Here is a 13,441-nt window from a genome sequence, read left to right on the forward strand (position 1 = left end):
TAGCCCTAAACAAGATTATTAATTATCTTATTAAGCGTGATTACAAGTACAAATTCCCTTTAAACATGCATAAAAGGTGTGATCAAGCAATAACAATAAATAAACTCAAGCAACATAATAATCATAAAAATAATAATCATAATAATAATCATCAAAATGATAATAACAATCATGTTAAAAATAAAGCGTAATAATAGCAAGATTGTTGTTTTAATGAATACTACAAGAAGGGGGGGTTGAATTGTAGTATGAGAATTTAGCCAAACTTTTTGCGGAATTAAAATTAAGTTAGCTAAAGGAACTGAGAGATTAACTAAAGGAACTAAAGAATGCAAGAGAGATTTTACGTAGAAAACTCCTTGGCCCTAACAAGGAGAAAAACCACGACCACTTGGTATTTTGGGAAAAGAATCTTCACTATAATAGGGAAAATGATCCTATTACAAGCTAAAGACTCAAACTCAAGTTCCTCTACGAACTTGAGACCCTGAGGAACAAGTCACCCAACTTGTTACTCTTCTCTTTCTCTCTTCTCACTGTTCTCTCTTCTCTTTCTCTTCTCTTTCTCTTCTCTCTCTCTCATCTCTTTCTCATACACAAACTTTCACTCGAACTTCCCCATTCCCAATTACAACTCGAAAGAAAAACAAACTCTAATATAAGAACATTAAGAACACTCTAATGAACTTGTGTGGAATTGACACTTGACTCGATTTGAAGCTTGAAAACTTATGTGAGCAAGGGTGAGTTTTTCCAACAGAAATCAACAACTATTTATAGACCAAAATTGGTTTAGGAAAAACTTCTTTGTGCAGCAAATCCACAACGCCACTACTCCAACCAACTAAGAAGATCATGTTCCTAAAATTAAGAAAACATGAACTCCTCAATGTGCAAGAGCATGACTTAAAGAAGATCATGGAGGAGTAGGCCGCACGTTTTTAGAAAAACGTGGGAGATTTTATTTTCTAAAGATATTTTCGAAAATCAGAAATAAAATAAAATCTTTTTGGTTAAAAAAGATAAGCTTTAAAAACTTAACCACTTTCCTAAAAACTAGCATGCACATATTTTATCTTTTAGACCAATTCCACACAGATTTTTCGAGTGCAAATTAATATCTTATACTTACATAAATCCTAAAATATAAAAATATATTTAGTCTTCATGTTCTCTGATGAAACTTCTACTCCGAGGCTCCTGTTCCTTGGGAGGAATTTCTCTTCTCTGACTAGGCTTCTTCTCTGAAGCTTCTGTTCCCTGAGGGAACCTTCTCTTCTCCGGTCTTCATTTTTGAAGCGCCAGTTCGTGTGAGGGAACTCTTCTATATGGCTAGCTCTGCTTCTTGCCTTCTTGTTCCTCATGGTATTTTTACAAGACACTTAATTCTCCTGGTCTTTATATCTAAGTACACACTTAAACAATCAAGCACTTATTAGTTTGTAAGTAAGTGAGGTTTTGTCATCATTAAAATCATTAAGTCCAACAAAGATCCTAGGCATGATACTAACAAGATTAATAACAAAACCTAGCATGTCACTAAACAATAAAAATCAAAGCTTTAGCCCTAACATGACACTAACATGCTATTAGGAAAAAAAAATAGGAAGCATCACAGAAATCACAATTGATATAAGGAACTTATTCTTTACCCTAAACATCATACTAAGAAAAGCATCCTAACATGATACGAGGAAAAACATCCGAACATGGTACTAGGAATCAAAATAACAACCTAAACATGATTTCTATATCATAATATCAATAAAACAATTAAAGCACTTACTTGGATGCCTCGTATCTCTTTCTAATTACAAAATACACCCGTTAGTAATTTCAAGGAAAATATAAAATCAAACAATTAAATTAGGGCTTGTTTGGCATTGTTTTTTGTTTTCAGTTTTCAGTTTTTTTGAAAACAAAAAACCAAAAACAAGAAACAAGAAAAATGTATTTTCACTTTTCTGTTGTCAGTTTTCAAAATTAGCATGATTTTAACAAGTTTGACTAATTTTTTATTCATTATATGACATATATCATACACTTTTAAAATACAAAAAACCAAAAAACTGAAAACCGCAACAATGCCAAACAAACCCCTTAAATAATTGAAATAGAGATTTAGGACCAAACCCTCAGATATATCAAACCTTTCACGTCTAGGGCGAAGACAACATCGAATTTGTCTAGGTGTGTGTCTAGATCTTGTGAATGCGGAATGTTGTTTGTAAAAAGCTAGTTTAGAAAGAGAGAGAGAGAATCAAGAAATTCTTGATGAGAGTTGGTGATTAAAAACGGAAGTCTAAGGACGCTATTTATAATAAAATAGTCCGAATTTGACAAAAAGAATCAAAGTTTGAAAAGGAATAAAACACGCCTCTGTCGCCAACAACAGCTACATTTTTCCACACGTTTTCTATTTTTTGATAAAATTAAGTCATAAAAGTCCGTACGAGGGATAAAATCGTAATTTTACATAAAACACTTTTTTTATTCCAAATAAAACTCAAAAAACTTAATTATCAATCCTAATCCCATTAGGATTCAAAAGAACCTTGTAGAAGATTCTAGAAGACTATAATCAATCCTAATTGCATTAGGAATGATAATTCATAATAGGCCCTCCTCTAGATCATTGGGCCGCATATAAAGGTCAAACCGGACCCAATTTAGTAATTTGGCCATAACTTCCACATTATTCATCGGAATTGGGCTTATAATATATCGTTGGAAAGCTCTTTTCGAGCCCAATCCAACTACACTATTATTGGACCCTTTTTATGGACCAAATTCAACTGGATTGATTATTTTCATAAAATAGAGTAGATTTTCGAAAACAAAAAGAGAGATTTTTAGTAAAAACCAACCGCAACACTAGACTTTTCACACTTTCACCTCGTTCGATAATCAAATGACATGAAAGGTATGCATCACTGGGTTTGGTTTTGGGGAGACACATTTGGGTGTCTACACACCCATTTCTCAATTTTTTTCCTTTAATTTCTCTCGTCCCACCTCAGCACCCTCTTCCATGGCAACACACCTCTCCTTAATAACAACCTTGATGACCATCACATCACCACCCCAAGATCGAGGAAGGGGAATGTTAATTATTTATTTTTATTGTTTTTCAATTGTAAAAAAGACCAATTAGAATGTGACACATTGCAAAGTAGATAGGGGTAAACGTGGGATTGTTTTGAGCAAAATTGCTAAAGGTGGGATTGTTTTGAGCAAAATTGCTAAAGGTGGGATTAGTTTTAGTCTTTTCAATTTTTTCTAAAAAAAAATTGGAATAATACGAGAATGGGCTAACAGAAGACCATGACGAAGTGTGATGATCTTTTCAGTAAATAGATATAAGCTCCATTGGCTATATGGTTCCCCAAATGATCCCTAATAACTATTCTTGCAGCATTATGAACAAAAAATTTGTCAAAATTAAGTTTACAATAACCAGTAGGAGGGGGAGACTAGCTGACAAAACCTGAATGTATAGCCTTGGGGGGAGAGGAGGGGGGGGGGGCAAGAACTGTAGGGTACACCAGGTTACATTAATTGTACTTTACATCAGTCAGTTGAGGGTAACTTTTAACCAGTTTGGGATAACTTTAAACCTGGTTTAGGATAACTATAATATGTTATAATCTTTTACTTGGAAGGTTTTTTATTAAGGATAAAATTTATAATAGGTAATATGGTTATTTTGATGCATTAGAAATAAATTTTACTGTGCAAATTTCTTGCAAAGAGAGTAATATTATATGTAAGACATAGCTAACTTTTATCTTATATCATGGTTACTGTTGAGCATATTAGGGTAATTGTACCTTTGGTGTACAATATTTACACCCAATTTTTTAAGAGTTTGTGTGGGGAAAATAGGAGTCAAAGTAGATCTAGAATCCATAGAATTGAGAAGGGACATACCGACATAGGTTGCCATTTCTTACATGCAGAAAAACTTCTGATGCGTCTATTAATTAAATTGATGTTACTATTTTTAAATATGATATTAATTCTAGTTTTCCATGTACTCCATAAAAAGAGTACTGTATTAGAAATATTGCAAACTGAACTAATTTTCAAAGTGCAAAAAAACTCAGTTAAAGAGTGGTGGAGGTTATTGAAACCTACCCAATCAGTAGCATAAGTAGAGTTCCAGAGATCAGAGTAGAAGGGAAACTGAGAAACAAGTGCTATTGTGCTTAAACATGGGATTTACTGAAAGGACAAATGTTGGAAATGTCAAGCTGACGATAAGATACAACTCGCCCTTGAATTTTCTTAACGACATGACTTTGTGTTACTACTGCTTGGTCTGTTTAAATATGAATCAGTCTTCAATGGATCTATAAGTATAGTGAGTTGATCAAACAAACCTATATAAGTAATAAGCAACCAAACAATAAGGCCAGGAGGGGTTCAAATTTATCGTGCCAGGGGGGGTGGGGCCGTGGGGGTTTTACATTTATCATAAGTGTTTTGTGAAGAGTGAAGATATGTTCATCTACAAGTAATTTGCTAAAGATTTGGATGACAATAATCTTATTAAAAGTACATAGTATGTATATTAATCGTTATTACCTGTAAAGCAATATTTCATCATAAAGGGTTTATAGTTTTGGACTAGATACTTTACATGGCACACCTTGAGCTTTTTGAAAAAGTCTCCTATATGTACTTGCATTCTTGACATTAGATTTATTGTGTTTTATGCCTAATCTTTGTAGTAAAGTAGTAAACAAGATTCGGATTCAATCATCAGAGAACTCAACTAGTGTATGACTTGAGCAGTGTCTCTTTTATTGTTTTATTGTTCCAAGAAGCGCAGAATAGAGTAGCTGCTTTTCCCTTTGCCGCTTGTTTCCTGATATACCTGTTCGGTTTCTGATTACAGAGCCATATGCTTCGCTGGTTGTAAAATGGGAGGAAGGTAAGTGTTGTGAACTTTGGAATGCACTGATGATAGTTCTATGCGTCATTATATTTCTCAAAAGCTTGTGCTATCAGGGGATTTGTCAGACGTGATTGAAGACTCTATGGAAGATCGAAGGGCTGGTTTTGTGGAATCATTGTTAAATGCGGATTCTTCAGTAGGAATTAGTTCAGCCGATGTTTGTGATAATTCCAATCAGAACAAGGTTTCTGATATGTTTGATGAACAATTTGCTGCTGCAAGTCTTCAGAGTATGTGAACTTTTATGTTTAATTGGTAGCCACTCTGATTAATTTGCATTATTGTTGATGCTCATTACAAGATTAAAAATAGCTTCAGATGATGTATTTAAAAATTTAAGCAGCAGAACCCAAGGCATTCTCAAAACTCTACAAACGCAAGCCATGAGAATGAAAATGTATAGTGTAAGTCTGTAGAAGCTGTAGGGAGTCTACTAGAAGCAGCATCTTGTATATCCCATGGTAAAAGTCAATTTTACAAATCATCTTGAGTTAATGAAATACAAGAATTTATGTTTAAAAGGTGCTTTGAAAAAGCATAAACAACTAAATCCAAATTTAACTCATATTGGGTAAAGGTTCTTGGACTGAATTCCACTTATCTGCTTGTGTGGTTGATAGCAGTCTTAAGGTAACATTGTGAAACTGAAACATAACATTATAATGTGATTTTCAACCAGCAGGGAAGATCCGACTTCTGTTTATGTCAAATTCATATTTGAACTAGCTGGATGTCAGACTGTTGTGTAGTAAACTAAAAAATTGAATTCCATCATAACTATATCCAAAAGTACTTTTTGAGATTTAACATGTGTACATCTCTAAGGACTATAAACAGTCTAACACTCTAACCCCAAATAATGGATTGAATATGTATTCCCCTTCCTCAGAAAATTCTTTTATATTTCATTTATTTGTGAAGGTCAATATTACCTCATTTTGTATCTTAAGCAGTCTGCAATGATTTCTATTTACAGTTATTGGGTTGGTTAATGCATTTTGCAGGCAATAACCCTTTGAAAGAAAAGGAAAGTTACTTCTTAAGACAAGAACTAGAAAACAAACAGAAGTCACCAAGATACAAGGTTTGTGTCTAAATATATATATATATATATATATATATATATATATATATATATATATACTTATGACTAATTTAATTATGTGCTATATGAGCTTGTAATTATATTGCGTCCTCAGGATATTTAGCATGATAAGCTCTTTGTTCTTTTCTTGCAGAGCATGTTGGAAGCCAGAACAGCACTTCCTATAGCTAAAACAAAAGGTGAGATATTGCGATCGTTGAAGCAAAACAATGTCGTCGTTGTTTGTGGGGAAACAGGATCTGGGAAGACAACTCAGGTAACTGAAGCTGGCGTATTGTTTAAGAATTTCAGTGAATCCTCATATCCTTCTCTCATAAGCTGTCACATCTTGATGTATGAATCTGCTGGTTATTTTATGTCTTATCAGCATGATAATTTTAACCTATCTGGTATAATTGTAGGTTCCACAATATATACTGGATGACATGATTGTGGCTGGTCGTGGTGGGCATTGCAACATTGTATGTACACAGCTACGGAGAATAGCCGTAAGTGCCTGTCTCCTATGATGAGTGTCTTGTATTGTGGTGCTGAGGAGAATCTAAGCCATATTTTCTTGCATTTTTGGTTGGTACCCTTTTCTTGGGAAGTTCTTTACCATGATGGGAAACAATTGTGTGTGTTTTTATAGCACCCCAAGTGCCTCCTTTAATAAAATCTGTGTTCCCTAAGAAAAAAAATTCTTGGGTCAGACAATCTGACCAAACAACATTAGACTTTTGAATAAAATTTTAATTTCGGTCACCCTTCTTATAATGTATAATCCGTTGCGGATAACTGGTAACTTTTAACGTATAAACGAAACTTATAATGTTATGGAATGTAAGTAGGGCCTAAATTTGTGGTTGGGTTGATATATAGTGGTGTTAGTTGTTGGGAGACTTCTCTTGTAGGTGTTTATGGGAATTTTGATGGATAAGGTGGTGTTTCATGATGACTAGTGGCACTCGGCTGTTAGGAGTGGTGGTTGGTGTTCAAATTCCGGAGGGGAGGTGGGAATGAAGAGTTTTATAGTTGTGGGAACTCCAAAGATTAAAATGAGTGTAACGGAAAATGGAAAAACACTGACCAAACACACACTTATAGAATTAATGGTTAATTTACCTTTCTGAATTACTTCCAACCAAACAGCCCTATCGAGAGCACAGATTTTCTCTAGCCTTGTTTAACTCAAAAATCTTGATTTTGATTGGGATACTAAAGTTTGTTTAGGATTAGATTTATTACTTTATTATAACCTTTTGTAACTAGTGTGGAGTAACGTATGATGCATCATTGCTGTTTATAAAATTTGTTGTTTGTGTTTTCTTTCAGGCTATTTATGTTGCTGAAAGGGTGGCCGATGAGAGATGTGAACCTGCACCTGGTGTAAATGGATCATTAGTTGGTTACCAAGTTCGGCTAGATAGTGCAAGGTTCCCGTTTCCCTTTCTTTCGCATAGGTTTCTCAGGGCTAATACCTATAAATGTTTCTTTCGATTTTTCAAAGTAATCGATGCAAGTTTCAGAATGATGTTCCTATTTACGTAAATCGATGCAAGTTTTTACCCATCTATGACCGCAAATATGTTTAATCTCACATTAACAAACGTTATAAAAGTTAGATATTAATAATTTACTCATTGAGACGAATCAAACTAGATCCCACATGACTATATTTGTTCTTATAGATTGAGAGAAATTTAGAAGATTTCCTCTTATTTTTAAAAGTCAAATATTTCAAACAGAAACATCATGAGGGAGTAATTTATAATTATTCTTCTACCTTGCATGTTTTAACATAGGAAAATGAAGATACTAGTCCAAGTGTTCTACTAATTTCTGATTAATTGAGTATATTTGGTACAAAATAAATTGTTGAGATCCTAAACCGATGTTTGACTGTTTGACCTGGTAGAAGTGCTATGAAGTGTACAAATAATGTAGAGCCATCTTATAACTTATGAGGTGAACTATATGGCTGTGAACTAAGCTTATGAATAATGACTATGTTCAAATTGAAGTATCTAATTATATACAATGAAGGTTGAATTCATGTTATTAGTTGCCATCTAAGGATAATGCTTGGAGGTTGTATGGACAGCAGAGTAATCTTTTCCCATTATCCTCATCTAATCTTGCTATATGTACAAACTCTAAAATGCACTTGGTCTGCACTAATGTATTGTGGACAACTAATATTAGAGACATTATGGTTATTTTATTTATTTAAAAAAAAAGGCCACTATATTAAAATAAAGGTTATTATGTTAAAATAAAAGTATTGTGACATTATAAAGGCTATAAGAAGGTGTTTATTTATTTTTATTTATTTATTTTATTTTTTATTTTATTTTATTTTATTTTGAATTTTTTTTATATATTAATCAATATTAATAATAATGGTTACTATGTTAAAATTAGGACAAGTATGTTTAACATAAAGTCCTACTTCAGGTTCACAATAATATTAAATGTCACACAAGTTTTTTTTTTTTTTTTTTGGTAAATAAGGAATTTTATTACCAAAGAGGAGTTACAACTTACAAAAGATAAGCTATAACCAACACAAAACACCACAAGACCTGAAAACAAGCCACACAGCCACAAACAGTTCCAGATTCTAACCTAGCCACCTTCTAGGAAGGTTTCTAGAAAGAACCAGGAACAAAGACGGACTCAGCCACCTTCTAGGAAGGGTTCTGGAAACAGGACCAGACAGACACCAAAAGTACAAAGCAGCACGGCAGACAAACCTGCAACCTGCATCAACCTACAACAGAACAGCCAGAAGTGGAACTTGCTAAAAACCAGCAGACATACCCAGACAGGGTTCAGAAGAAGATCCAAAACACAACAATCCGAAAGCAGCCAAGATACAACAGATTACAAAATGAGCTATAGCCCAAAAGATTACATCTACAAGCTACACAAAAGGTTACATCTCTAAAAATCCCGGTAAAGATCAAAGAGTTCCTATGGATCCAAATGTGATAGTGCAAAACACATGCCAAGGAGTCTATTTTTAGGCCTTGCCAATGCTATTAACCCATTTCATCTCATCAACAAATGGAAGAATAGTCATGTTACAGCCCAAAAGAGACAAAATTCTGCTCCAAACATCCTTAGAGAACTAACAGTCAATAGATGCTGAGTAGGTTTTATATTCTGAGAACAAAGAGAACAGGTGGGGTCACAAGTTATACCCCAAGTTTGCAAATCTATCGTTAGTGATCAGCCTGTTTCTTGTTTCTTATTGTAAGCAACAAAATAAAAAGGCTCTTAGGAGAAGCCAAGTTATTACAAATAACTCTTCTCCTATCAACCTTAGGCACGGAAACCATAAGCTGATGGTAAGCTTTCTTGATTTTAAAATTCCCATTATGCGGAAAAGCATCCCAGCTTCCAATAGAGTCAATGATCTCCCTGCAATCCAGAATTTTCTTTAAAACCCGGGAGCCGTGACAACAGCCTTATTCCACTAAGGCAAAGAGATAAGATCCCAACCACCACTGACTTTAGCAAGACAAACATGGGACCAAGCAACAAGAGACTTCTTTGAAGGATTAGCTTTCCATGTCCATAAGAAAGCTCTGAATTTAACCTCTATTTCTTTTAGAATCTTCTTGGGAAAAACAAAGATTTGAGCCCAATAAGTTTGAATTCCAAACAGAACACTTTTAATTAACTGGAAGCATAAGACAACAGTTTAGCCGCCCATCCATTGATTGTCTGTGATCCTTTCAGTAAGGGGCCTACATTGAGCAATAGTTAGCTTCTTAGAGGATAAAGGCACACCAAGGTATCTAAAAGGAATAGAGCCTTGAGCAACACCTAATCAATGCCACCAAAGAAAACTTCACTCTTGTCCAAATTAGCAGACAAACCAGAAGCCAGTGAGAACTTAGTGAAAGCTTGAAAAAGCAGAAATAACATCAGCTCTAGAAAACATCAAAAGATCATCGGCAAACATAAGGTGAGTCAAGAGAAGCTTTTCACATCTTGGATGGTAATTGAAATCAGGATTCAGCTTCAACTCATAAAGACACCTTGATAGATACTCCATTCCAATTGCAAAAAGGAAGGGAGACATAGGATCTCCCTGTCTAAGCCCTTTCTTTGCAGGAACCAGACAATAAACTGAGAAGGGAAACCAAGTTCAGCCATCACCTTCCGAAGGAAGTTCCATAGAATCATATGCCTTTTTCAAATCAATTTTCAACATGCACCTAGGAGTGATAAACTTTTGACCATATCCCTTAATAAGCTCAGTAGCTAAGAGAATATTGTCTCCTATATGCTTACCAGGAATAAAATGTCACACAAGTTTTAATAAAGGTTACTATGTTAAAAATAAGGTTACTATGTTAAAAATAAGGTTACTATGTTAAAATTAGAGTCACTATGTTCCATATAATGTTAGTTGCGTGCGTATAAACCTCGGGTTCACAATAATATTATTGTGGACCATGTCAGGCAAGATTTTTCTGTGATATGTACTTTGTATGATCTTGCGTTGGGTAATAACTATTGGACAAAGTTCATTGCTTATGTAATAGAACTTTTGATTGGCCAATTGGCCCTTCATTGTTTTGAAGCTGCTGTGATGGGGCCTAGTATTAGTTTGTGGCACAAGGCTTTTATAGAAATTATGTGGCGGATTTAATTAGAACCAGATTAGTAAGCTCTTTGCAGTCCACTTCAGAGTATGTTTAATCCTCTTATGACTAGGGTAGGTGGATTTGTAGGAGTCACTTGACTTTGCAGTCATTAGAAAACTTTTTTTAACCTGTTCTTAACCCTTTTTTTTTTAATTTTTTATTTGTATTCAGACAACTTTGTCCATATGATGTGCACCCTTTTTTTCCAATAGGAGTATGTTAGAAATTCAGAAATCATTGATTTCTTTTGCACCTCAACTCTTTTAAAAGTCTGAAAGTGTTTCAAAAATTCTGGGTTTATAGTTTAAAATTATCGGTCAATTATTCCTACTTACATTAAAGTGATGAGGATCTTACACTGGTTCTTAAGGTCACATGTAGAGGATGTATGAAAGTTTGATGAGGGTTTTCTTTCACAGAAATGGTCTTTTGTGTTGTAAAATAGAGTTGAACTTAGAATACTTTGTTTGGATAAAAGAAGATGGAAGGAAAAGAAGGTAAAATAAAGGGAGGGGCTGAGGGGGACAAACTATCTTGTTTGGGTAAAGGATTGGGGGAAGTAAGGGGAAGAAGTGGAGGGATCCATTTTCCCTCTTTCTTTAATAAGCATAATCCCTCCATAATTGGAGGGAGGGAGGGACGATGGAGTTCACCTCCCCCTCCCTTTCTTTTCCCTTCCCTTCCTCCTCTTTCCCTCCCCTTCCTTTCCTTTCTTATTTGCTAAGTACAGATTTAAAAGAAAATAATTGTCATAAGGCGGCAGTTCTATTGATCTGAATGTTGTTCAAAAGTTTCTTTTTAGGGATCAAATTTTAGTAATGTCATTCACTTAAGAGTTAGTATGTTCGTCATGTAAAGATGTAACAATATACTAGTTTGTGCAGCTGCTCTTCTGTTCCCAGTAGATATAAAAAATTTGCATAGGTCTATTCTATCTTCTTGAGTCCTCCAACTTTCATTTTCATGTTTATATATATAAATTTCCCATGTTCAAAATATTGCAACATTGAGAGAAAGGAGAGGTGTGGAGGGATGCACAATAATTAACAAAGTGAGATGAGGGTGAAAGAGAGGACCACATTAATCACATGAATTACATAGAAAACCCAAGCGAGATTAAAACTTGGGAATATTAGTAAGTGTATATTAGGTATTTACTGCATGAAATTTCTTCAAAATGGTATGTTGCAATGTATTTGAAAATTCTTAAAAAGGTCAACACTACAATTTTTTAGAATGGATGTATCTATCATCCCCTGCTTTTACTGGACAACACATTTGCAGTAATTTGTGTTATAGAGTAATTTATTGGTTATAATTGTTTAAATTTTTATTTTTATTTATTTATTTATTTTTTAATTCCATATATTGTCAATCCTATTTTTTTATTTTATTTTATTGTTCATTTCCTGCAGGAATGATCATACCAAACTCCTTTTCTGTACAATTGGTATTCTTTTACGGCAAATTGCGGTATGGGGGTTACTAATAGACATGTTATCTGCATAAAACTTATAATTTTATAGCATGACCTTATGGTGAATTTAAAAATATTTTTGTTTGTCTCACATTTTTAGTTGATTCCTCTATTTCATATTATGACTGGGTATTAAGTGCTTTTGAGAATGTACCATTAGCACCAAGGCAAAATTATTTCCAACACTTCCTCACATATCCAGGGTGAGTCAAACTGCCTATGGCATGGCAAACAAGTGAGATAAACACCTTTTTGTATGCCTGATTTAGCATTATGGTCAAAATGTCTAATATAATGGCTCAATCTGCTGAGCAAGTCTTCATGTGTGCTGGAAATGCAAACAGTCTTCTTCCTCCACAAGTGATTTATGTAGGAGTAAGCAGTAGTATAGGCAAACTGTCTATTATTTATCATTGTCATGTGGTCTTTTCTACTTGCCTAATATCAGGGTAAGCTACCTAGAAACTTTGCACATTTCGCAGCAGCACCTTAGAGTTGAAGCAGCCAAAAAGTTTTGCAACTGAACCTCTGAAGCTGTTTAAAATAAATCGCCATTACAAGCAATAGTTATGCCAAAGGTTACCATGATCCTTGGTTGAAAGTCTTTGCTTCAAAGCCAATTAGGCTGTTATGAGTAAATGCGTTCTTGCAGTTATTCAGCCAAAAAAGAGTTGATAACCATGATCCTTGGTTAAAAATCTTTGCTTGAAAATCAAAAAGGTTGTTTTGAGTGAATGTGTTCTTGCAGTTATTCCACACTACATATTAATTGCCTTGGGGTTTGGTTTCTTGTCTTAAATGGAACTGCATTATCATTCAATGACAAAGCTTGCTCTCTCTTTAATATATTTTGATATCTTGAGTGTCATATCATATTCATGTAAATCCATGTATTATTTGTTGTATATTTGTTTTTATCTTTCCTTTTTCATCTCTTCAACTTCTATGAAGTGTCAAACTGATACTCAGTTCAAAATTGGAAGTTTCTGTACTGTGTAGCTGATACTTGGCATTGCTTCTTGAATGTTTTAGACATTTATCTGTACAAGCTTGTGGATATGATTGCTTAATTGTTCTATTATTATATAATATATACATGTTTATTTCTTTTATAGGGGAACAAGAGCTTTCATGGTGTTACTCATGTTATAGTTGATGAGGTGCATGAGCGCTCATTATTGGTGAGTCATCAATTTTGATAATTATGATTCATGGAGAGTTTGGTTCAGTTAACAAAGCAGTTTCCATGATATTGTTTA

General features: G+C 34.1%; 1 protein-coding gene across 1 annotated transcript in view; it reads left to right on the plus strand.

Annotated features, from left to right (window-relative positions):
- LOC110704052 (DExH-box ATP-dependent RNA helicase DExH7, chloroplastic-like) overlaps nt 1-13,441 on the plus strand; it is a 40,706-nt gene that overhangs the window by 3,573 nt on the left and 23,692 nt on the right. The window contains 8 exon segments of the mRNA XM_021881839.1: nt 4,840-4,936; nt 5,014-5,190; nt 5,965-6,044; nt 6,199-6,321; nt 6,467-6,553; nt 7,380-7,480; nt 12,121-12,178; nt 13,298-13,363. Of these exon segments, the coding sequence (XP_021737531.1) occupies nt 4,840-4,936; nt 5,014-5,190; nt 5,965-6,044; nt 6,199-6,321; nt 6,467-6,553; nt 7,380-7,480; nt 12,121-12,178; nt 13,298-13,363 (789 nt within the window).

This window comes from Chenopodium quinoa, unplaced genomic scaffold (assembly GCF_001683475.1).
Source record: "Chenopodium quinoa cultivar QQ74 unplaced genomic scaffold, ASM168347v1, whole genome shotgun sequence".
NCBI classification, from domain to species: Eukaryota; Viridiplantae; Streptophyta; class Magnoliopsida; order Caryophyllales; family Amaranthaceae; genus Chenopodium; species Chenopodium quinoa.